General features: G+C 39.6%; 1 protein-coding gene across 1 annotated transcript; it reads right to left on the bottom strand.

The window, feature by feature from the left end:
- Positions 1-6932: 6932 nt before the first annotated feature.
- Positions 6933-12841, bottom strand: LOC104609776 (nucleobase-ascorbate transporter 2-like). Its single transcript, XM_010276158.3, has 14 exons — positions 12338-12841; positions 12125-12222; positions 11680-11856; positions 10923-11023; positions 10148-10223; positions 9981-10040; positions 9118-9302; positions 8338-8434; positions 8159-8245; positions 7991-8049; positions 7815-7906; positions 7657-7734; positions 7410-7570; positions 6933-7300 (listed from the first exon to the last, which is right to left on the bottom strand). The coding sequence occupies exons 1-14, from the start codon at positions 12426-12428 to the stop codon at positions 7088-7090; spliced, it is 1575 nt and encodes a 524-aa protein (XP_010274460.1). The 5' UTR covers positions 12429-12841; the 3' UTR covers positions 6933-7087.
- Positions 12842-22915: the final 10074 nt, after the last annotated feature.

The following is a 22915-nucleotide window of genomic DNA, read 5'->3' as shown; positions in this document are numbered from 1 at the left end:
TGGTGTCTCTTTAAATAGGAGATTATAAGAGTCCTAATCCTAGGGAATCTCCTTGCTGAATAGGGAGACTTCTAGATCTATCTTGATAAGGATAACATAAGTTAATCTTAATCTAATAAGATAAGATAATCTAATCAATTAATAAGATAAGATAAGAACAAGTAAGATGGTATAATCTAATCTGGATAAGTTTATTGTTGCCGAATTGGGTCGGATGAGAACATTGAATCACTGTTGCTGTTGTCGGCGGTGATGATACTTCTTCTCGAGGAATGAGTCCATAACATTACTCCTCTCCTGGACTACGAGCTTGTCTTCAAGCTCAAACTCCAGATACGTGACTTGGAATTCTGTTAAGGGAATCCAGGGCCCTAGATTGGGGAACAAGTTTGCCTTCTTTCAAGGGTGGCAGGGGGGACTTGGTCTGGAGGAACACCCGTAAATGGTTTCAGCTAGGAGATGTGGAAAACATCATGAATCCAACTGTTCTCCAGTAATTCCAGTTGGTAGGCCACACTACCAATCCGCCGCAGAACCTTGAAGGGGCCATAGAACTTAGGTGCCAGTTTCGGGGCAGTCCTGTGGCGCAAGGAACGTTGCCGATAGGGTTGGAGTTTTAACCAAACAAGTTGTCCTGGTTCGAACGACAATTCCCAATGGTGCCTGTCGTAGGTGAGCTTCATGCGGAGCTGGGCCTGCTGTAAGCGAAGGTGCACGTTGGCTAGGAGGGTGTCGCGTTCTTGTAAGGAGTGATCAATTTCTTCCAAACGAGTATAATCGAGCTCATAGGACAGTAAGCGAGGGTCCCAGCCATAAACGATGCTGAAAGGGGTCATGCCGAGGGAAGAATGGTAGGCCGTGTTGTAACAGTACTCGGCCCAAGGAAGCTAGTCCACCCATCGTCGCGGTTGATCCCTTACAAAACAATGGAGGTACATCTCGATCGTGCGGTTTACCACCTCCCTCTGACTATCGGTCTGTGGATGATATGCTGAAGAGAAGGCCAAGGTGGTGTTGTGTAGCCGAAATAATTCTTTCTAGAAGGCATTAGTGAAAACCGGGTCCCTATCGTTGACTATGGATTCTGGTAACCCATGTAAGCGGAAAACATGCGTAAAGAAGGCGAGGGCAATTGAAGTGGCACTATACGGATGTGATAGAAGAATGAAGTGGGCATATTTAGAGAAGCGATCCACCCCCATGAAGAGGATTGATTTGCCGCCTACCTTGAGTAGCCCCTCGATGAAGTCCATGGAGATGTCGGCCCAGATCTGTGTTGGGATTGAAAGGGGCTGAAGGAGGCTTGCTGGGTGCAGGTTTTCCCATTTATGCTGTTGGCACGTGGAGCAATGTTGGACGAAATCCCGAATAGAAGTCTTCATTCCTCGCCAATGGAAATCAGCTTGGACGCGGTGCAACGTTTTCTGAACGCCCTCATGGGTGGAGTTATGGATGCTGGCGATGATGGTGGGAATCAATGGGGAGTCTAGCGGAAGGTGTACCTAGCCTTTATACAGTACCAACCCGTCCTGAAGTGACCAATTGGAGTCGGCAGCGCCGGACTGGATCTTCTGAACCAGGAGCGACCATTCCGGAGACTATGGCGTTGCCTTCTTGATGTCGTCTATTAGAGAGATCCGGGGTTGGGAAATTCCACACAGAGCCATCATGTCTTCATCGCGCCTAGACAAGGCATCAGTTGCGCGATTTGAGGTTCCCGCCTTGTATTCTACCTGGAAATCAAACCCGAGCAGTTTGCTAACCCAATGCTGCTGAGGGGAAGTGGTGAGACGTTGCTCCAACAGGTATTTGAGGCTATAATGATCAGTTTTGACGACGAACGTCTGCCCCCACAAGTACGACCTCCAATGCTGAATGGCTCGAGCTAGGCCGATTAGTTTGCGCTCATAGGCTGGAAGTTTTAGATGTCGGTCGGCCAGTCTACGACTGAAGAAAGCAATCGGGTGCCCTTGCTACTGCAACACAACCCCGATACCCACTCCCGAGGCATCGCACTCGACTGTAAATTCGAGAGCGAAATTTGGTAATTGCAGGACTGGGGTGGAAGACAAGGCATCTCTCAGTGTCAAAAAAGCTGCATCGGTTGCGTCGTCCCACTGGAAGGAATTTTTCTTTAACAGGTTGGTTAACGGGATAGCCAACAGTCCATAATTCTGTACAAATTTGCGATAGTAACCCGTTAATCCTAGGAACCCGCGTAAGGCCTTGGCGGATTGAGGCTTGGGCCATTCCTTGATAGCCTGAATTTTGGAACTATCAACCATCACACCTTGCCCGTGGATGACGTGGTCTAGATAAAGAACCTGCCGCTCCCCGAAGGAGCACTTGGACCGTTTTAGGAAGAGTTTGTGTTGGCGTAGAAGCTCAAAAACAGTCCGCAGATGGTGCACATGCTCTATCCATGATTTGCTATAAACGAGGATGTCGTCAAAGAATACTAAAACAAATTTGTGCAGATGGGGCTGAAATACCTCGTTCATCAATGACTGGAATGTGGGTGGGGCATTGGTGAGACCGAATGGCATGACTAAAAATTCAAAGTGGTCGTGGTAGGTTTGAAAGGCAATCTTCTTCACGTCACCGGGAGCCATGCGCACCTGGAAATACCCGGACCTGAGGTCCAACTTAGAAAAGTACTGAGCACCATGTAGCTCATCCAGTAGTTCGTCCACAACGGGAATAGGGAACTTATCCTTGACTGTCTGGTTGTTGAGCTCTCTGTAGTCAACACAGAACCTCCAAGTCCCATCCTGTTTCGCCACCAACAGAATCGACGAAGAGAAGGGGGAGTGGCTCTTGCGTATGATCCCTTGGTTCAGCATCTCTGCACATTTTTTTTCTATCTCGTCCTTCTATAGGTGAGGGTAGCGATACGGCCGGAGGACGACTAGTTCTGAACCCGCCACCAGAGGGATTTGATTGTCGCATGCTCGGGGAGGAGGGAGTCCCTTGGGTTCCTGGAATACGTTTGAAAACTCGGCGAGGAGTCTTTCCATGGCCGTCGGTTCTGTCTAAAGTGCATGGACCTGTGGTGTCTTCTCCTTAACCCTACAACCGTGCCAAGAGACTTGCTTCCCATTTAAGTGGAATGTCATTGTGAGTGCGCTGAAGTCCCATAAAATCGGACCTAGGGTAATCAACCATTTGACCCCAAGAACAATATCGAACCCATCCAAGGAGAGTACGAATAAATCAGCAGGAAATAGTTTAGGGTTGACCTGTATCTGGACATTCTTACAAATTCCCAGACTGTGAACTCTTTCCCCGTTTGCAACGGCTACCTATAGTCGTGGCCGGAGTTCCATTGGTAGTTTTAACTGTAGGGCGGCATGCTCACTTATGAAGTTGTGGGTGCTCCCTGAATCGATGAGTATGCGCATTGGATTACCTGCTATCTGTGCCTGTAACCGCATGGTCTGAGAGGTTTTTATACCGGTGATCGCATGGAGAGAGATCTCCGGCTCGAATACGACGGGTTCTTCTTCATCCTCCTCCTGCTCATCTACTAGGAGGCAAAAAAGCCTTTTGCACCTATGTCCTGCCGAGTAGAGGTCATCACAGTTGAAACATTGGCCTCGCGCTCGGCATTCTGCCATTTATGCCCTGGTCAAATGCTTAATGGGTGGAGCCACCATGTTGCTTCCTACTTGTCGCCGATCTAGAGGCATTGGTTGTGTGAGATCTCAGCTCCCGGCCGGTTGCCGAAGAAGGGATCGCTGTCGCCGATTTCGAGGTTGCCCATGAGTTCGGCGGATGTCCCATATTGTAGGTCCCGCGGCTGAGTTGCAGCTTGCGCTCGAATGCGCGGGCTAAGTTCATGGTTGTAACCAGATTTGGGGGATTCTGCATTTCTACATCCACCCGTAGGGGTTCTGCTAACCCTACCATGAACATGTCCACTTGTTGGTCCGGTCGAATCGCGAGAGTTTGGAACTGGCGCTGGTATTCAGCCACTGTGCCGGTCTGTTTAAGGTTAATCAGTTCGCCTAGGGGGTTACTTGTCAGTGGGGGTTCGAACCTAAGAAGGCAGTAGGACTTGAACTAGGGCCAACTGAATTGTAGTAGCGGTGGTTGGAAGACATGGGGAGGGAGAGAGAGAGAGAGAGGGAGAGAGGGAGAGGGAAATCGAAGGCCGCTACTGAGATAGGACCACTGTTGAGCAATGGTGGTGGCAGGAAGACAAGGAGAGAGAGAGAGAGAGGTGGAGGGAGAAGCTTGCGCCGTTGGGTCATCGTCGGGGGGGGGGGGGGGGGGAGATAGAGAAGGGCGGAGGGAAAAGCTTGCATCGCTGGTTCGTTGTTAGTGAAGAAGAAGAAGAAGAATGAGGGGCATAATGAGAATGGGCATTTTTGTTCTTTAACGTGGTCTGAAAAATGTCTGAGCGCATTAAATCACTGACTCGCCTCTTACAAATTCAAATTTGAAAATGCATTTCAGATCTTTTTTCAAACTCAATCCAAACATAGACCACATCTAAAAAATAACATTTTCAAACTTTAAAAGTCTGAAAAGTGTTATCAAACGCCACCTAAGCCAGGCATTACACCTCTGAGTCGTTTACTAAGGTAGCATTTGATATTAGTGGCATAAAGTCACTGGCACTGTGAATGTGTCACGGATGCCGGTAAAGGGGTGGAATCAGAAATTTTTTATGAAAGGGCCAAAACCTAAAGTGGATTGGGGGAGTAGAGGGAAATAAATATTGATGGGCCATAAAGGAATCAACCATTAGGGTGGGGAATAGAGGAAAAGGGAAAATTTACATTAAAGAGTGTATTACAATTTACAAATAAGATTTTCTGGACTATAGGGGGCCATGGCTCTTTAGGTCCCCCGTAGATCCACACCTGCGCCTTAAACCCTCAAATTTTTTTAGTGATTTAATCAATCCTTACCATAATCTTCTCCATTGTACAGAAGGTGTCAACCACCGACATTGGTCGGTCTGTTTCTCCAGCAAAGATGAGTCATCATTTTCTTGTGCAGAGGGATTGGCCTCATTCATTCGATTGAAATAATCAGTTGAATAGTATATACTGCTGTTACATTGAATAATCGGCAGTACCGAAAGCACAAACGCCTCACTTGCAACCAAACAAAAAACCACCTCAAACATTGCCCCGCCCGGTCCGGATTTCCTACCAACTTCCCTCTACTCCCCTCTCTACTAACCCATTAAAATTATTCCAGCTGTCACCAAGTCCTATCTAATGTAACGATTGACTAATGCCTTAATTAATTCCTCCGTTAGATACTATTTTAAAGAAATACTTATTTTTATGCATTAATTAAATATTTTTAAAAATAAAAATATAATAATTGTGGGTGGTCTGTAACTAGGGGTGCCGAACCATGGGCCTTTTTTGTGAACCGAACTGGTAATACCAGTTTTTAGGAAACTGGAACCGAACCAAAACCAATCGGTTAATCGGTTGACCAGTTTGGTTAACCAGTTGACTGGTTTGGTTCATCGGTTTTTCAGTTTTCTTGACTTTATAATATTTATTATAAAAATATATAAATATATATTTATATATATAATGCGTATTTATCAATTTATAATATGTAAAATATATATAATTTTATAATATGTAAAATATATATATAGAAAAACATGTATATCGGTCGGTTCGATTAACTGCCGATTTTTTAAATTGGTTAACCAAAACCAAACCAGTACCTTCGGTTTTTTAAAAACACCGAACTAACTGGTTCAATTAACCAATTTTTTGGTTCAGTTTTGGTCGTTTTTTTGGTCGATTCAGTTTTTTGCTCACCCCTATCTATAACTCTTTTTCCATGCATGAATTTGCTTTACTAGGCTTAGAAAAGAAATAAAAATAAAAATATCTATTTTAATTATATGCAAATTTCCCATTCTCTCTTTAATTATATGCAAATTAATTCTCTAAGCCTAGTACAGCAAATTCATGCATCGAAAAAAGAGTTAAAAACCACCCAAAATTATTATATTTTTATTTTTAGAAATATTTAATCATTGCATAAAAATATAGGTATTTCTTTAAAATAGTATCTAACGGAGGAATTAATTAAGGCATTAGACTTAGTGACAGCTGGAATAATTTTAATGGGTTAGTAGAGAGGGGAGTAGATGGAAGTTTGTAAGAAATCCGGAGAAGAGAGTTCGGCTTCAGTACTCACAATACCATGTTCATATAGTTTGCATAGTTTTTTATAGCTGTGCATTGAGAATATCTCTGTACTTATAAAGAAATATTTCCAAACTGCAAGGCACTGAAAACTGTATGGGCACGGTCTTGTGAGACCAAATCCAATTTCTTTTGTGAAATTAAAACCTTTAATTTGATGTATTGCTATAGCCCCATCTTGAATTAGATCAAGTGACATCATGGTGGGCCCATAGTAATGCATTTAACATGGCTCTATGTCCAACTTCTTCTTGATTTTTATGTTTAAACCCTAAATCTTTAAATTTAACCCCAATCGTGGCATGGGGAAATTTCAAATCAAGTTCATTACTTGAACCAATAATTTTTTCTGCGGTGGACCAATGGTCTGGTGGATAAATTCTTCAAAAGATTAACATGTAAAATGCCTTTGAATTTTGATTGGACATCTAATCAGGTACGATTCAAACATTTTCCTCTTGATTCATGTTAAAATCATTTAAACTCAATTTGGAAGGAATATGTAGAGTGTAAAACTTTATATTTGGTATTATTTATATTTCTTCTAAACTGAGCCTTGGAAGTCATCTCTCATGAAAAAAAAGCCCAGAACAAAACTTAAATATCTATTATATTCAAAACGCCACATAGGCAATTTTTTAGCATTGTGTTTGATTTGAAAGAAAAAGATAGAGAACCACCCAATACAAGGTCTACCTTTTCTTTCAAACCAAACACATCCTAAAAGAATGAATACACATAGATAGAATAGTTTATTAGATTAAGTTCATTCAAATAGCCCATTTGAATATACATAGAATAAAAAATTCAAGTCAAAACATACACCTCACCGATCTTCACTAGGATTGTGGCACATATACTTCCTCATTTTCTTCATTAAAATTATTGGCATCAAGTCATGCCGGAGGGAAAAAACGGTTGAGGTTGAAAGGGAGGGTGTAGAACTCCTCATTCCGACTGTCTCCCCTGAAAGTTCTGAATTTGGCCCACCATGGCATCCCTCTGTCTTTAGCAGTATCCTTGTAGTCAAGAGTGTTATCAAGGAAAACCGCAACAATCAGTGCAACAGTGGGGGAGGAGGAGAATATGGTGTTGATGAAGTCATTGAACTGCAAAACAGAAAACCAAATCCAGTGCATGAATTAGAATAGTAGAAACATATTTGAAAACTAACACTGCACACACACACAGAAGAGAGAGAGAGAGAGAGAGACGCACCCATCCAGCATTGGTGTGAGCAGGTCCATGATGGGAACTGAGAGTGTACTCACGGAAGTACTCAGGAACAGACAGTCCTAGGAATAAGGCAACACCAGTGATAAAGAGGTTCCGCATAGAGTTCATGTTTGTGAACTGCAAAAATGACAGTCCCACCGATGCTGACAATAGAAGAACACCCCAGTCATGAACAGAGAGAGAGATAGAAGATTCCACAATACCAAAATCCACAGAAAAGGATACAAACCAACAAGTCCAAATAAGACACAATAGACAGCGGCAAAGATGGTGAAAGGTATTGATGCAAACAGTGCTCCAAATTTCCCTGTTCGCAGCAGGAGATTAGATTTAAGTAAATTTAGGATTAAGGTCTCAAGTCAGCTAAAGTAACTTTCTATCACTAACCTAAGATTGAGAAGAATATCATGAACCCAGCTGAGATTTGAATAACCCTGCGGCTCCCAACTCGAGTAGCTCCAAGAAGACCCACATTTTCTCTATTTGACCAATAATTTGATTAATGCCTAGCACAAGTTGGAACTAAGAAGACTGTTCATCAATGAGATGTAGTATCTACTTACACAGACACAGTGGATCCAGTTCCTGTTCCAAAGAGTCCATCCAGTAGAACCCCAACTCCCTGTAATAAAAAGTTCTAGTAAAATTATCTACATGTGGAAGAAATGAAGTTTTTTTTTTTTTTTGCATGTAAGGTCCTATATATCCTAAAGAATCCATCAACTACACACCTGCCAACCAATACCACGGCTAAGAACATGAGCTGGGGGAGGTGTGGCACTTGCCAGCCTAGATGCTGCTTTGTATGCTCCAGTTGACTGCCAAATCACATATTATAGTTAATATCATTTAACCCTTATCTCTGTGTATTCATTCCATCTCTATCTTGTAAATATGCAGCAGGTAGTACCTCAATCAAGGAGACTAGAACAGCAGCCATCATTCCAAAAGCATGACTAGCATCAAAGGTGGGAGCACCCCATTGCAGTGGATATGGGATTTTTATCCTGCATTACAAGAAATGAACTGGTGAAGTCATGTTGCTGCACTAACCAAGGAATGCATAGCTACAACAAGCTCTGGTCTTAGCTATTGCATTTCTGTGGGCCAATAATCCCAAATGATTTTCCATGTCCTTCTGGCCCAGAAGTTCTGGGAGAATATTCCCACATTTATATGAATGCTTTCACAGGACAGGAAACTATGGAGGCAGGCAATTAGAAATCATGCCAACTGCATTTTAGGATCTAGCTGTGGATAGCATCCACTTTTGAGACTAGTAAATAAAATAAACCCAGAATGGGGCAAGTATGTTTCTCTATTACAACATTTTCCTTCTTATATGGTTTAATGTAAAAGAAACTCCGTCATTTTTGCATATTAAGGTTTTGTACATGGGGAGCTGATCACAGATGTTTCCCCATGACCCTCTGCAATTTTGCTTGGTCATAGCAAAAATCCCATACTTTGTGTATGGGGACCTACACATAACTTTTGGGTCATCTTGCAAAGCTCAGTAGCTACCTCTATTACCCACACAAGATGCAACTGATGAGAAGACAATGTCAATGATCTAATTGTTAGGAGGATGAAAGCATTTAACTCTGTATGTGCAGAAATAAGCCTAATAATTCCTATTTGATAGCATGACTAAATAAATAAACAGATAACAGATTATTGTGGTACCAACCAGGGTGCAGATGAAATGAGGTTGGCCTTGTCGGTTCGGCAGCTGACTTGTGTGATAATTGGGCGATGCCTATATGCACCACTTGCTGTCAAAATGTGTGCATACACCCATATCATAGTGATTGAAATTATTAGTGCGAAGCGCTCGAATATTGGTACATGTTTTGCCTGGAAATTTTTTAGATACTGTGTACAAGTACAACAATAAAAGAGAGTGAGAGGTCACATTTTTACTCCATTAATCATAATGTTTTGTTTGCAACTTAACTGAGACATTATTTCCAGAAAAAAATGCAATAACCTGACTCTTTGGATGAGTCAAATGCCCATTACTTAAAGCAGTAGGGATCCATATGGTAGGCGAACTGTTCGACAAATCTTGGCCAACAAGAAATACCATGAAAATGTTAGGCAAAGTAAATGTAGGATACTTGACCACTGAAAGGTGATAATCCAATTCAAACTGATATTGTATCAAGTCTGTGCACCCTACAAAATCACTTCAAGAAAATGGAAGTGTTTACTTCCAGTTTTATGCTCTTCTCAATGGACATGGGTCCATGTCCCCATGGCTCACTAATGTATTGTTCTGGGTTGTTTTAATCAATTTGATCTTTGGTGCTTCAAAAATAATACTAGTTACACATCTTTTCAAGTCCATAAAGTTTAACTACCTGACTGGACAGATGAGAAGAATACAAGTCTATGGAAGATCTGTATCAAATCCAACGCAAAAACTTTGGGGGATTTACAAACAGAATGGAGAGTGAATAAACAAAACAAAAATGTCACATTCACATTGTGTCAATGATTAACATGTAAATTTAACCCATTGAAATGTGCTTAACTTGGTGGTGGTTTTACCTGGGAAAATGCGATATATAGGAGAAGCATAGGAACCCCAATTTCTACACATTTGCCCACCTGATACATTACAAGATTCAGAAAAGCAAGCAATAATTAATTACATTGGGGAGAGGGGGAAATTTAAAAGTCCAAACATAGAAATTAGTTTAACAATGTTACAATACCAAGGGAAAGCCTCTATCAAATAGTCCAAATCCCACAAGTGAAATCACTGGAACCATTCCGAGTGGGCTGAAAAACCTGAAACGCCAAACAAACTAATTTCGTTCACCTACATACTGAAGAAATTTTCAGTGATATATTGCCACTTTAAAATCTATATGCAGTTTGAGTAAACTAATGCATGATACACCCAATCCAGCAGCGAACAACAAAAATGCAGTAAACATGGTAGAGAAATGCTAATGCATGTTAGAGAATAAAACCTATTCAAGAACCTCACTTAATAGCTTAAGTTTATAGGTTCAATGGTTCTTTGAGATGGTATCAGAGCCACTTTGTCCAAGTGGTCTAGTATTTGATTCTCATCACCCCTATTATAATTAATCAAGTTTCAGCATAAGATATGGGTGAGCCTGTGCTATCCACGCTTCAAGCCCAATGGTCTTTCGTATGAGGGGGCATGTTAGAGAATAAAACCTATTCAAGGATCTCAGTTAATAGTTTAAGCTTTTAGGCTCAATGGCTATTTGAGAATGCACATCATTCCACACCATTGTGTCCACATTGTCTTAAATTAAGATGGTTCTTATTAAAGTTTGCTTCAGTCTGAATGCTGAGTGTAGCACCATACATGGGCACCTTTCAAGCTTTTATGAAAATAGTGGTTCATTACTCAGATTACTGTTTCAGTTTAACAAACTCTCAAGGGAAACAGCCTCTATGACTAGTAGAAAATGAGTGAAATAAAGCATGGTTTAGTTGGATATGGAGTTCAACCTGGAGCAGATTCCCCAAAGCTGACTGTAGCCCAGTACAATTTGAATGCTTGATGCCACTATAAGAGCTCCTTGGATTGCTCTCATTGTTTGGATAAATCTCTACAAAAAAAAATAATAAATTACCACGTGTTTGGATAAATTACCACTATAAGAGCTCCATCATTCACCAACTGCAAAGCCTGCATAGACACTTATTAAGAGCTCTACTGTACAGCAAAACTGATTCATGGGACACTGTTAACCGATTTGTCCTACCCATCCTGCCATATGGGGTGAAAGGAGCATCATCTTATACGTTCCTTGGCATATTATACAATATCTCGCTGATCTCAATACGGGTAAGAACCGCCAAACTCGTCCGAGTCAGCCAGGTCCACACAGTACAGTCAAAAGTTTGGCCTGACAGCTTGTTTGTTTGCTGCTTGTTTGAGTCAGAATTCTCTGCTTCCCCACCTCTTCTTTTCTCATTTATTTTTTATTTAAATAAAAAAAAAAAAGTAGTGTGGACGGAAACTTGTTAAAGCCTTTTTAAAGGAAGCCAAAACCACTTCAATCTTTTTATCTTTATGCATGTAATACGTAAATACACTAACGTAAACTGGTCCATTATGCGCACGTTAGCAAATGGAGTACAGCTTCAGTCCTTTATCATTATCAAATGAAAGGAAAGTAAGAAACAAAAGTAGGAGAAAAAGTAGAACTGAGAGACAGGGGGAGAGAGAGACAGAGATGGGAAATTCATGGGGCTCACTAACCTCGTGAGGGTCGGGGATTTGAGAAAAGGACGAATCATGGATGATGGAGATGATTGGAACGAGGAAGGCATGAGAACCTCCGATAACAGTAGGCAACCGTGTTCCAAATAGCGTCTGGAGCAGTGTATTAATGCCCCCAACAAATAACAGAGTCTGAACCACCCTCACCTTATCGTCCTGATGATCCACCCATCCATTATCAGAACATGAAACTACAAAACAATGAAAGTAAAACAATTCTACCTTGAAAATTCAATAAATACACAATCCCATTAAGAGAATTCATAGAAAGGAATGCTGATTTTGGTTCCTTTGATCTTTATCTTGAAAAGAAGTGCACAAAGAAAAAAAAAGAGATTTCACTTTGCTTGTAAATCCTATAGAATTGCAGAAAGAAATACTGATGTAGTTAAAAAAAAAGAAGGGGATTTGTAAATGTGCTCACGTCTGTTCCTCCGATATAATTTACAAGCATAGTTGGAATCATAACTGCAGTTCCTAGAGCCAGGATGTAGTGCTGAAAACCCAGAGCAATTGCCTCCCCTGTTGCAGACACACATTGTAGCACTTAGAAGTAGAACTAAGAATAATAAAAGAGAAACTGAGAAACAAAGAATCAATCAGTAATGGAGGGTGGAAGTAGAGAAAAGAGGATTACCCCAAGAAGGATTGGAGTCAATACAGTACTCGAATCCTTGGAGCTGATCCATCGGTGGGTGGCTTATTTCTTCTGGTTTTGGGGCCTCCATGGATGATAAGCTTTACTAACAGGGCTTCTTGTTCCTCTTCCAGCAAACCAAAATGGGTATCTCTGAAAACTCAGAGAGAGAGAGAGGGAGAGGGAGAGAGATTCACTTGGATGAATATGGATGGAATTTAGATGAATCAAACAAAAGAAATGAGGGATATTGAGTATTTGGATGAATCAATCAATCAGAAAGAGAGAAGGTATATGGAAATAAAGTTGAAGAATTATTGATACTAAAAGGACAGAAAAGCAGGATAGCAAGAAAGAAAGTGAGAAAACAGGACTGTGAATGAGTAAGAAAGAGAATCAGAGAAAGCAAAAGGTAAGCAAAAAAGGAAAAAAGGAGGAGAAATGAGTCACGGCTAGCATTACTCATGGGGGGAAAGAAATGCATTGGCTACCCACTCACCTCATGAGTTTCCTTCCATTTTTAGACTTTTCTTTAATCCTCTGATTTCAAGTATTACCGTTTAACTTGTATTTCCCAAATTACCCCTAAAGGAATTTTCAAAGCAAAAGTTACCGTTACTGCTGCTTCTACACTGCAAAAAACGATTTGGATACAATTCAACCATTCACATCAGTCACCGCACCACCATTAATGCTCCAGGCTTTGAGACTCGTATTATTATTCACAATAAGTGAAGGTTCATTCTTTCTTCATATTTTCATTTCTTTTGCACTGTGAAGATAAAAAGTTTAACCTTTTTATTCCTATTGAAAAGCAACGGATGACCCTTTCTGGGGTTCCTCGTCAGTTTCTTGTGTGCCTGATTGCTTCATGCATGGGAGTTATATTCGACATCTGTCCTCTCTACAGGGTATTATTCCCTACTTGACAGCTTAATTTATATGAATTCCATACATCAATAACACTGTTAAAAGGTATGGTTGGTTGCAGCGAGGGCTATAATGGGTTGGATTGGGATTCGGATTTAACCATATCCGTATCCAAATTTGAAACTTGAAATCCAATATATGGGATGATCACACATTCAGATCAGCTTTATTGTGTTTAAAATGAATATAAATTTATATAATATAAAAGGTTCCTGAAAGACACGGTACCAATCAAAGCGATTTTGTGAATTTTGATTAATACCACCTGTTTGGTCACCACTTTTATAATTCCAATTGATTGGTGGGAAATTTTTCCGGTATCTCGAATTCAATATAAAATATTAAATTTATAGATAATAAACTTTATATAATTGTTTGTGGTATAAGCCTTATCCCAATTATATATGTGTAATATCCATATATATTGCATCAAGTTTTGGACCTTAACCCATTGACAGTTTTATCTGTATGCAAAAATATGGACATCCAGCTGCATATTGGGAATATATCTTTCATGAATTTGACAGCACTTAAATTTATCATAACTTTTCAAAACTTCCAAGGAGGGCATGTCAGTAACTTGATGTTAAAGAGACTACAGAAACTAGTAAATTACTATTTTACCCTTTGTTATATTCGACCTATTTTTCGATATGTCAGAACTACCCCTGTTATTATTCAACCCAAAACCTATTTTTCAGCATCCTTGGAATACTTTAAAGCAGCACAATGAGAGCAAAACATCTCTCAACCAGTAGAAATCTTATATATAAGGTAGTTGGGCATTTTAGTCATAAAATATATTTAATAAGGCTGATTCGCCATTCAGGGGCAGTTTGGTCATGAAAATTGCATTTATGTTGATGTGGACAATTTCTGCTAATATACACTGATGATGCTCTATAGATGGCGAGTTTTGGAAAACAAAACTTATTGACATGGGATCCCTTGGATGTTTTAAAAAATCATGGTGAGTTTAAGAGAAATGCTGAAAAATCATTGAGTTTTAAACAATTTCCCAATGTTCTAAGGTAGGCCCTGCATGGAAAGCCATGAAGTCAAGTGTGGTAAAAAATCTGGAAAGTTAATAACATACATGTATAAACTGCAAAAACCAAGTTTCTGGTGAAACTATTTTTAATAGCATTTCCTAAGCAGTTCAATCAATGCTGAAGCCCTCCCAAACAGGCCCTAACATGTTAAGTGGAGAGAGACAGTGAGCTGTTGAACATTTGACATCCAAAGTTTTGCGGGGGAAGGGGATTAATTTGGACACATCTCTTGTTTTTTGATAAAGCAGATACAAAAGTACAAAACCCTTGTTTAATTTCTATCAATGAATGGGGATGTGCCCACTGCCCAGATCATTAGAATTCACATCTGCGCTCCATAGAGAGCTCTCCACAAATGCCCCACAGCATATCCTAACAAACATCTTCCATTGACAGCTTTAGGAGATGTTCCCAATGAGATTATATCTCCGCCCGACAATGCCTCATAGCACATCCTCGCCGTGTATTAGGAATATTTTCCAATGATGACATCATCAGAACTGGTATTATCATTGGGAGATGTTTCCAATACATAACGGGAATGTGCTGTGGGGCGGCTCCTTGTAAGGTAGAGATATGAATTCGTTCTCAATGCATGCTGAGATGTGCATGTGGGGCGTTTGTAGGGCCCACATGGACTGGTTCGAATTGATCAAGTGAGCTTGTTCACTTTATTGAAACCTTGGGTTACTTGGCTGGGCGGATAACGGATTGATGAACTCGCCAGTCGCCATCCACAGTATGGAGCTGATAAATTATGAAAAGAAGTCTGCTTAAACCGTCCACAGTATCGGGTTGATGAATTTGATTGGAGCTGCCAATTCAGGTTGGGGCTGATTTGTTAGACTTGTCTTTGTATCCTTGGGCTTTTTAGATGATATTTTGGGGACGTTCTATCCTCGTCTTTGTGTAGCTGTAGCCCTATTTAATTTGTTCAGGTTAACTAAAAAACAAAACAAAGAAGTGTGGCCATAGAAATACTAGGTTCTATTTGGTTTATTAGAATAGGGGTCTGGAATGGAATTGAAATGGGCCATTCTAATTTCAACGGTTTGGTTGAGTGAAATAGAATTCTATTTTCATTTCTGGTGAGTGTCATTCCGCCATTTGAGGGAAGAAATGGGATTCAGTCAGTGCAAAGCCTGTTCAAACAACCATCATAGCCTTGCATTGGGAATATCTCCCCATGAAATAAAGCATATAAGTACGGAGATGTTCCCGATGCAAGGCTGTAAAAGCTGTTCGAACAGTGTTCCAACAGGCCTTGCACTGACTGAAGCCGATCTCTTGAGGGAATGATCATTCCTAAAATCCTACTCCAACTGATTCTAATTATCAATCTGATTCTTGTCTGAACCAAACAGACTATGAGAATAGATTATTTCAATTCTGATTCTAAAGGATGTCAATTTCAATTCCAATTTTGATACCGACTGCAAATCAAACAGACCCTTACATGTTACAATCAGGTAAGACTGTAACCTTTCCGTTTCTTTCCCGTAGTGGCCAAAATTCTGAGCCCAGCCCACAAATTCTCAAATTTGGGCCTAGGCCTTTATGTTCAGGCTTGCTCTGTACCCATCATATTCATATGCCCCAAAAATCCAAATATGAGATGTCGAGACAAGTCACCTTTAGGCTGAGATTTCAGAGGCCTGGGGTGCGGGCAAGGCTGATTTGATTGACTGACACCAATCATGTGTCTAGTGTGTAGGGTTGTAACCAGATTTGATCCAGTTACATCCGCATCAAACCTTAGAGTTGAATCCAATTCGAATCTGACATATCTGATTTTAGATTGGGTTCAAATTTAATTCTCATCCATCTTATTTTGTTTAAAATGATCAAAAAATTTAAAAAATTTTAAAAAATTAATTGTTTTACTTAACGTGTATAGTAAATGTATATAAATTTAAAAATTAAATTTATCAATTATAAATCACACACACATGCACACTAACACTTGATTGGCTACCACATTCATAATTCCAATTGATTGGTCAGGAGTTTTTCATATCTTTCCAATATCATAGTCAAACCCTATAGATAGATAGATAACCAAGTTTGGTTATTTGACAATCAGTTATGTTTCTAAAATAATGACAAAAATAGTGAACGGGAGAAGAAAATCATTTTTTTACCAAATTACCCCTTTAAATGTGAGATAGCTGAAGTTACTGTTTATTGTCTTCCTCCTCCAAACACTCCAACACAGAATTCAGCGGGGTAAGTCTTCCTCCGATCTCTTCTCCTAGTCCCCCTTCTCTCTCTCTCTCTCTCTCTCTATCTATCTATCTATCTATCTATCTATCTATATATATGTGTGTGTGTATTCTACAAAAAAAAGTGGGGAAAGTTGCAGAAGCAATGAGATAGGGAGATAATCTTGAATCGGTTGTGACTTGTGAGCTCTCCTCTGGCTTTCTATCCCAAGTCATGAAATACATAAGTTTGCACTTGCTTGGGTATTAACACCATTTGATAATTGATTTCCAAAGTTCTAATCAAATACAATTGTTTGCAAGCTGACCTGCTGAACCAGCTTCTAGTAAATGGTCTGATGATGATGCCGAGAAGAAGAATGAGAAGGAGAAGAAAGAAAAAGAAAGAGAAAGAGGAGGGAAGAGAAAATAAAGGAAAGGAAAGAGAAAATGTGAGAAAGAGAAAGAGAGAGATCAGATTGGAGAGAAGATGGCCGTTGCCACGCTTGGTTTAGTGTCGAAAGGTAGAAGAAGGTGAATAGTATTTGGACGATTCTTTGACTCGATAGAAGAGAGAGATGCCAAAAATTTAAAGAACGAAAAGGGGGAAAAGTCCTATGATGAATCTTTTAGTTGAGGGCAATTTTGTCTTAAAAAATTAAAAATCTTTTCCGCTCACTGTTTTTGTCATTAAAAACATAACTGATTTTGTTAAATGACCAAATTTGGTCATTTATTTTGTAAAAAAAAATCTATATATAAAAGTATAGATAGATAAATAAATAGACAGATAGATAGATAGATAATTTTTTATCTGATTCAGCTTTTAAATAGATCTGATGGAATTAAATCCACATCCAATCCAATTATTACTTGGATGCAATTTTTAACATTCAAATATGGGATAATCAGATCCAGAATTGAATTGGGCATCAAACATTCAGAATCCATTGACAGCTGTTAGGCCGATTTGCTTTTTCCTCTATTTTTTAATTTCAGAAATTTAAATATTTTTATTATTTTATTATTTTAAAAAGTATACTATTTACTTTATACTTTTTTTAAACGTACATTATTTGCTTTATTGATAACATATCCGAAAATAAGCAGATGGAATCTGGATTTTGAGCAAAAGTTGCGAAAATTTGACCAAAAGTTATTCCAGTACCATGTATTTCCGATATCATAGATTTTCCCAAAGTTAGAATACAGAAATTTGTCGGTGTTTTTCTCGGTTCCCCAATTCACAACATATCCTATTCAACAATCAGGGCCACCATCTACTGGGTTATATTTGTTGTGCCAAGTTGCATGCTTTTCATCCATCCGATTCGGACATTATTTGTGGTCTCTGTACAGAGAATCTTTCTTTCACCGTATACAACATGGTACGGGTACCTTGAAAAAAAAAAACATGTAAAGTTTGACAAAGTGATGGGCCCTGGGGCCTGGACTGGACGCATCACTGCTTCTTTGTGGCTCAATTATCTAAGTTGGGTTGGGTCGGGTTAAGCTTACTTTGGCTCTGATTCGGGTTAAGCAAAGCCTGTGAAAAACCTAATCCATTGATATCCCTAATCATGACGTTACCTAATTATAATTTTCAATTCAAACTTTGTCTCTACCAGTGGGCCAGGGTGGCCCAACAACGAAGGAGGTGATGAAATTACCTTGGAGAATATCAGTACAAGGAACAATTAATGAGAATAAGAAGAAAAATGACTAGTCAAGAATGTTGAGTAAGATACCATCAATGATGAATGGTTTAAAAATTAGATGGATGTGTGATGGAGTAATAGGTGGGCCCATTTCAACTAGAGTTTGGTTGTTGCATTTGACATCGGATCTTGGAGATGGACCCGTCCTTGATACGGGGCAATTATAGACATGGATGCATTTTGTTTTCTATCCAGTACTACTCACATGCCAAAGTCTTGAAGCATCTTGGCTGGTTTTATTTTATTTGATTTTGGGGAATAAATTAGGTTCTATTTGTGATTAAAAAATAACATTTAGATTTAAAAGAACGGGACCCACATTTAAGCATGTTTCCCTTAAGACCCGATATCCATATAGAGCCTTTGAACTGGCCATCTGGGTTTCATTGTTTGATTCAGATTTTAGACGACTAAAATAGATTTTATCTATATTCAAATGATATGAGCTACCATTTCAAGTTGAATTTGGGGAAAAATATTTAGATATATTTGCATTTAAAGCTTTAATTTTAGACTGTTTTGGGACTTAAAAGTTTTTTTGGCTTCTGATATTAATACTTTTGAAAGCAATTCTTATCAAATATTTAAAACATTTTTTTGGCTCAATTTTGTTTCTCACAGTCTAAAGTTTAAACAAAGTCTGATTATTTCATTTTTTTTCAAAGAAAGAGTCTAATTTTGGTTTGAAGGAAAATGTAAGGAAAAGAAGGAAAAGGTAGGAAACTTTTACAGACCTTTTATTGGTTTCCCTGTCTTTCCCTTCTTTTCTCTACTTTTTCCTTCAAACCAAACATAATCATGTGTAAATGCATAGGTAGATTTATTATTGGGGTCATATAAGATAAGCGATAGAGGTGCAATTTGGGTTGGCCTGAATTAATAGTTTAAACTGTTTTGAGCTCAGGCTTCGGGTTAAATCCATTGAAATTTTGACAAAATTTCAACCCTAACCCACTAAAGTTGCATCCCTCATAAACCCACTTTTGTAGGTAAGCATTGTATTGAGAAATTAAAATTTTGCCACTTGGAATTGTCATTGAGAGACTAAACAACCTGACAAGAAGATCCAATGATCCACACATGCAAAATAAGTATATTTTTATGGAAAAATTTTTGGATTTAAAAAAACTAAAACTATGAAAAGCTAGTAAGGCGTTAAAAACACCAATACAAGATGGCACATATAAATGATATTTCATTGTGGGATTAGACAAGTGGCAAATTTAATGGGTCCCTATCTGAAGATTTTACACTGCATCAAACTTGTGCCGATTCAAATTTTAACAAAATCCCAACCTCAGCCCTCCCAGGTTGCATCCCTACCTTCATGCTGGTTCGCATAAGGAAACTCCCTTTAATAGGGCCATAACTATGATGTATTGGACTGGGGAGTAGGCATAGTTTGAAGGTTGGAGATGACAACTGGAGAAATTACAATTGCTTCCCCTGAATCTAAATTGAAACGGTGACTAATGCAAGCAGAGGGAAGCACTCTCAGGAGATGTACAACTGTTCCTCATATTGTCAAAGCTAAGGCAGAGGGAAGCACATATGATTAAGATATAAGTCTTGTAGGAAAGTTCTTCACTTAACCTGACCAGAGAGAGAAGATTCACCTTGTACTAGGCCACCAAACCTTAAAAAAGTTTATCTTGTGGAGTTGTTTGAAAGTTAAGACAAATCTTGGTTTTATATTGCCAATACATTGCTTGGCTTCATGTCAAGACGACCATTCTACTGCACAGCCTTAGCATACTGGATATAATACTTGCCAAATATGATACTCTGGATATTGCATGGATACTTCTTGATGTCCTATGTAAGATTATATATATATATATATATATAACAAAATATATTATGAAAATAATTTCACATGTTAGAAATTCAATTAAATTTGACAAGACATTAGAAAATTTTAAGAATTGAAGGGCCAGTGTGTTAAGCTGTTAGGTGCGGTCCTGAATAGTTTTTTTATTCCTTTTAATACACCCCCTCATAAAGTGTGGACAAGTACAAACCTACTCATACTTTGTGCTGACATTTAATTGATTATAATGGAGCGGACAAGAATCAAACACTATACCATTTGATCAAATAAATCTCATATCGATCTAAAAGCTTAAATTTTTAAATGTGATTTTTAAATAGACTTTTGTTCTCTAACACATGAAAGAATTGTATATTCATTTCTTGTATCCATGTACTTGTCCATATGGGTATTTAGGCTTTCATGAAAGAAATATCATCTTGTCGTGGGATGCTTTTTGTTAAAGAAGGATGAAGATTATTTAGTGAAGTATCTGTATTTGGTTGCAACCTTATTAAGTGTACTAAGTGTATGAAGCATAGACCTGTTCATGGGTTGGGCCGGGCTCGGACCGGGCTTTTACTTTTTATGAATAGAAATTTGTTAGGCCTGAGTCCGAGCTCGGTCCGACCAACGGGTTTACAATTTGGGCCCAAGTCCAGCCTAATAAAAAGCTCGAAACCCGAGCCTAGGCTTTTACTCATCGTCGGTGACTGTGTTCGTCGGAGCTAAGTTCGTGGTGAGCTACGATTTTAACAGTGAAAAGTGTGTCAATTCGCGTCTGAGAGAGAGAGAGAGAGAACTCACTGCCGCCGCTAGTGCCTATATTCGCCGCCTCGCCGGTGTCTGAGATTTGAAAGAGAAGTGAGAAGAGGAACGAGACTATGAGAGAGAGAGAGAGAGAGAGAGAGAGAGAGAGAGAAGGAGAGGACTCACTGCCGGAGTTGTGTGCGCCGATGAATGTTCGCCGCCTCGCCACTTGTGTGGCTGCTTGAGAGTGTTGAGGACTGAGGAGGATGTGAAGAGAAGAGAGATTTGGCTAAGAGGAAAGAGGTGAAAGAGAAGAGAGGTTCGACTTAAGGTTTTTAAGTTTAGTCTATAGGTCGGGTCGGGCTAGGCTCGGACCGAACTATTCTGGCAAATCCTGAGCCCGGCTCGAATTTATTGTAGGCCGGACTTTTTGGCCCGAGGTTAAACCCACAGGCCCATTTACATGTTCAAGCCCATCTGGAGGCCGAGCCCGGCCCATCAACAGGTCTAATGAAGCATAAGAATTGAGGGAATGAATCAAGGGGTAATTCTCCTAATGGAGGTGTTGGTAAATAAAACCCACAAAAACTTATAAAAGTTTGTGTACTAAACTCTAAATTTCCCTTGTTTTTTAAATACAAATTAAGTCAAATTAATGCTTCAATACTAACCCACTTACTCCTCTTTATACTATAGTGGGTACCTAACAAAAATAAGCACTTTATTTTTCCGTAATGAGTACGGGTCATATTAACTAGTATTTCAGTTATAGAAAGAGCATACATTATTAAACAATAATGGAAAATAAATAAATAGAAGGTAAGTGGGATTCGGGTACAGGCTGTTGAGGTGGTGAACAAGTACATGGGCACATGGCCCAACAAATAATGAAGCCCACACCAGTCCCTCTGATGCCCTTGATTTTAAGTTCTCAATGGTTGATTGTTGAAAGTTGAAACCATCATTTATGATTTACTATTTCTTTTTGACAGGAAAGTAATTAATGGGTTTGGGCTTTCAATCCATAGTGGGCGGGTTCTGACTTCTGAGTCCACTTTGCCTTAGATTTGTTTGATTGATTTGCTCACTTCATGAATGCAGTCCATGATCCCGAATTTTACTGCATTCAGATTGTGGAGAGTGGAGAGTAGAACCTAGAATATAATTGCTTTTGTGTCCAGTCCACTGTTAGATTTTCTCACATTTCAGGTGGATCCATCCACTCCATTCGAGCCCAACCAATATTCAGAGTTTCAGACATTGTCCTCCACATGGGCCAGTCCGCACTCAAACAATGGACCATTTAGTATTTAGATTCCATTCACCTTAGATTTTCTTACCTTAACAGACAAAGCGTGTATTGGAACCCTGGGCCTGGAATATTTTAACGGGGCTCTGTCCTCTTCCTGTTTCTCACTCATCAAAATCCGTGGGCGTAAAGCTGGGCCCATTCACAATTCACGATGCACCACATCAGCAGGCCCAGTTTGCTTCTATCCTCTTCCTATTCCTCTCTCTAGTCCTGTCCCTCTCATTCTCTATTCTCTTATTCTCTTCCTCTGAACAAACTAACAAGAACCAAAACCTTCAGGCTTCAGCAGCCTTCAGCACCGAAAGAGAGTCACTACTCTCTCTCTCTCTCGTGCATAACACGTGTATCCCATGGCCAAAGAATATTTTGTAACTGTCAATTTCTGTGAAAACCACCCTGCTGACTCGAAGACCATGCGTGAGCTGACTCCACGTTTGAGCCTCAATTACCGTCAGCCAGCCCATTGAGAAAGCAAGTCTAATGGCCCACTGGCCCTAAAAGACCAGCTATATCATTTGCAAAAGAAACTGTAGTTGGACCCATCACAGTGGGATCACTGCCGTTCATTTCTCAGTGCAGCATATCTTCAGTCAATCTTGGAAAATAAATGCATGGTCCACCAATCAAGTGGCAGCTGACTCAACACTTTTCCTGTAGGGTCGTAGGGGCCACTACCTCCGATGCTCCTGGTACCATAGACTACTTTCTCTTTTTTCACTTTCTTTCTTTTGGTAAAATAAAAGTAATTAATCAATCAAAGAAAAAAATAAGTAGTGGGCTCATATGCCCTTTCTGACATCAGAGA

Source organism: Nelumbo nucifera, chromosome 1 (assembly GCF_055504915.1).
Source record: "Nelumbo nucifera cultivar China Antique chromosome 1, China Antique-T2T, whole genome shotgun sequence".
NCBI lineage: Eukaryota > Viridiplantae > Streptophyta > Magnoliopsida > Proteales > Nelumbonaceae > Nelumbo > Nelumbo nucifera.
The sequence above is the reverse complement of the archived record's forward strand: the minus strand, read 5'-3'. Positions and strand labels throughout refer to the sequence as shown.

Excerpts from the sequence above, each read along its gene's own strand:
- LOC104609776 (XM_010276158.3), bottom strand. The coding sequence starts at position 12,428 with ATGGAGGCCCCAAAACCAGAAGAAATAAGCCACCCACCGATGGATCAG. Across the intron at positions 12,223-12,337 it reads TGACTCCAATCCTTCTTGGG|GGGAGGCAATTGCTCTGGGT; the intron begins GTAATCCTCTTT and ends TGTCTGCAACAG. Across the intron at positions 8,246-8,337 it reads TTCTAGTCTCCTTGATTGAG|TCAACTGGAGCATACAAAGC; the intron begins GTACTACCTGCT and ends GTGATTTGGCAG.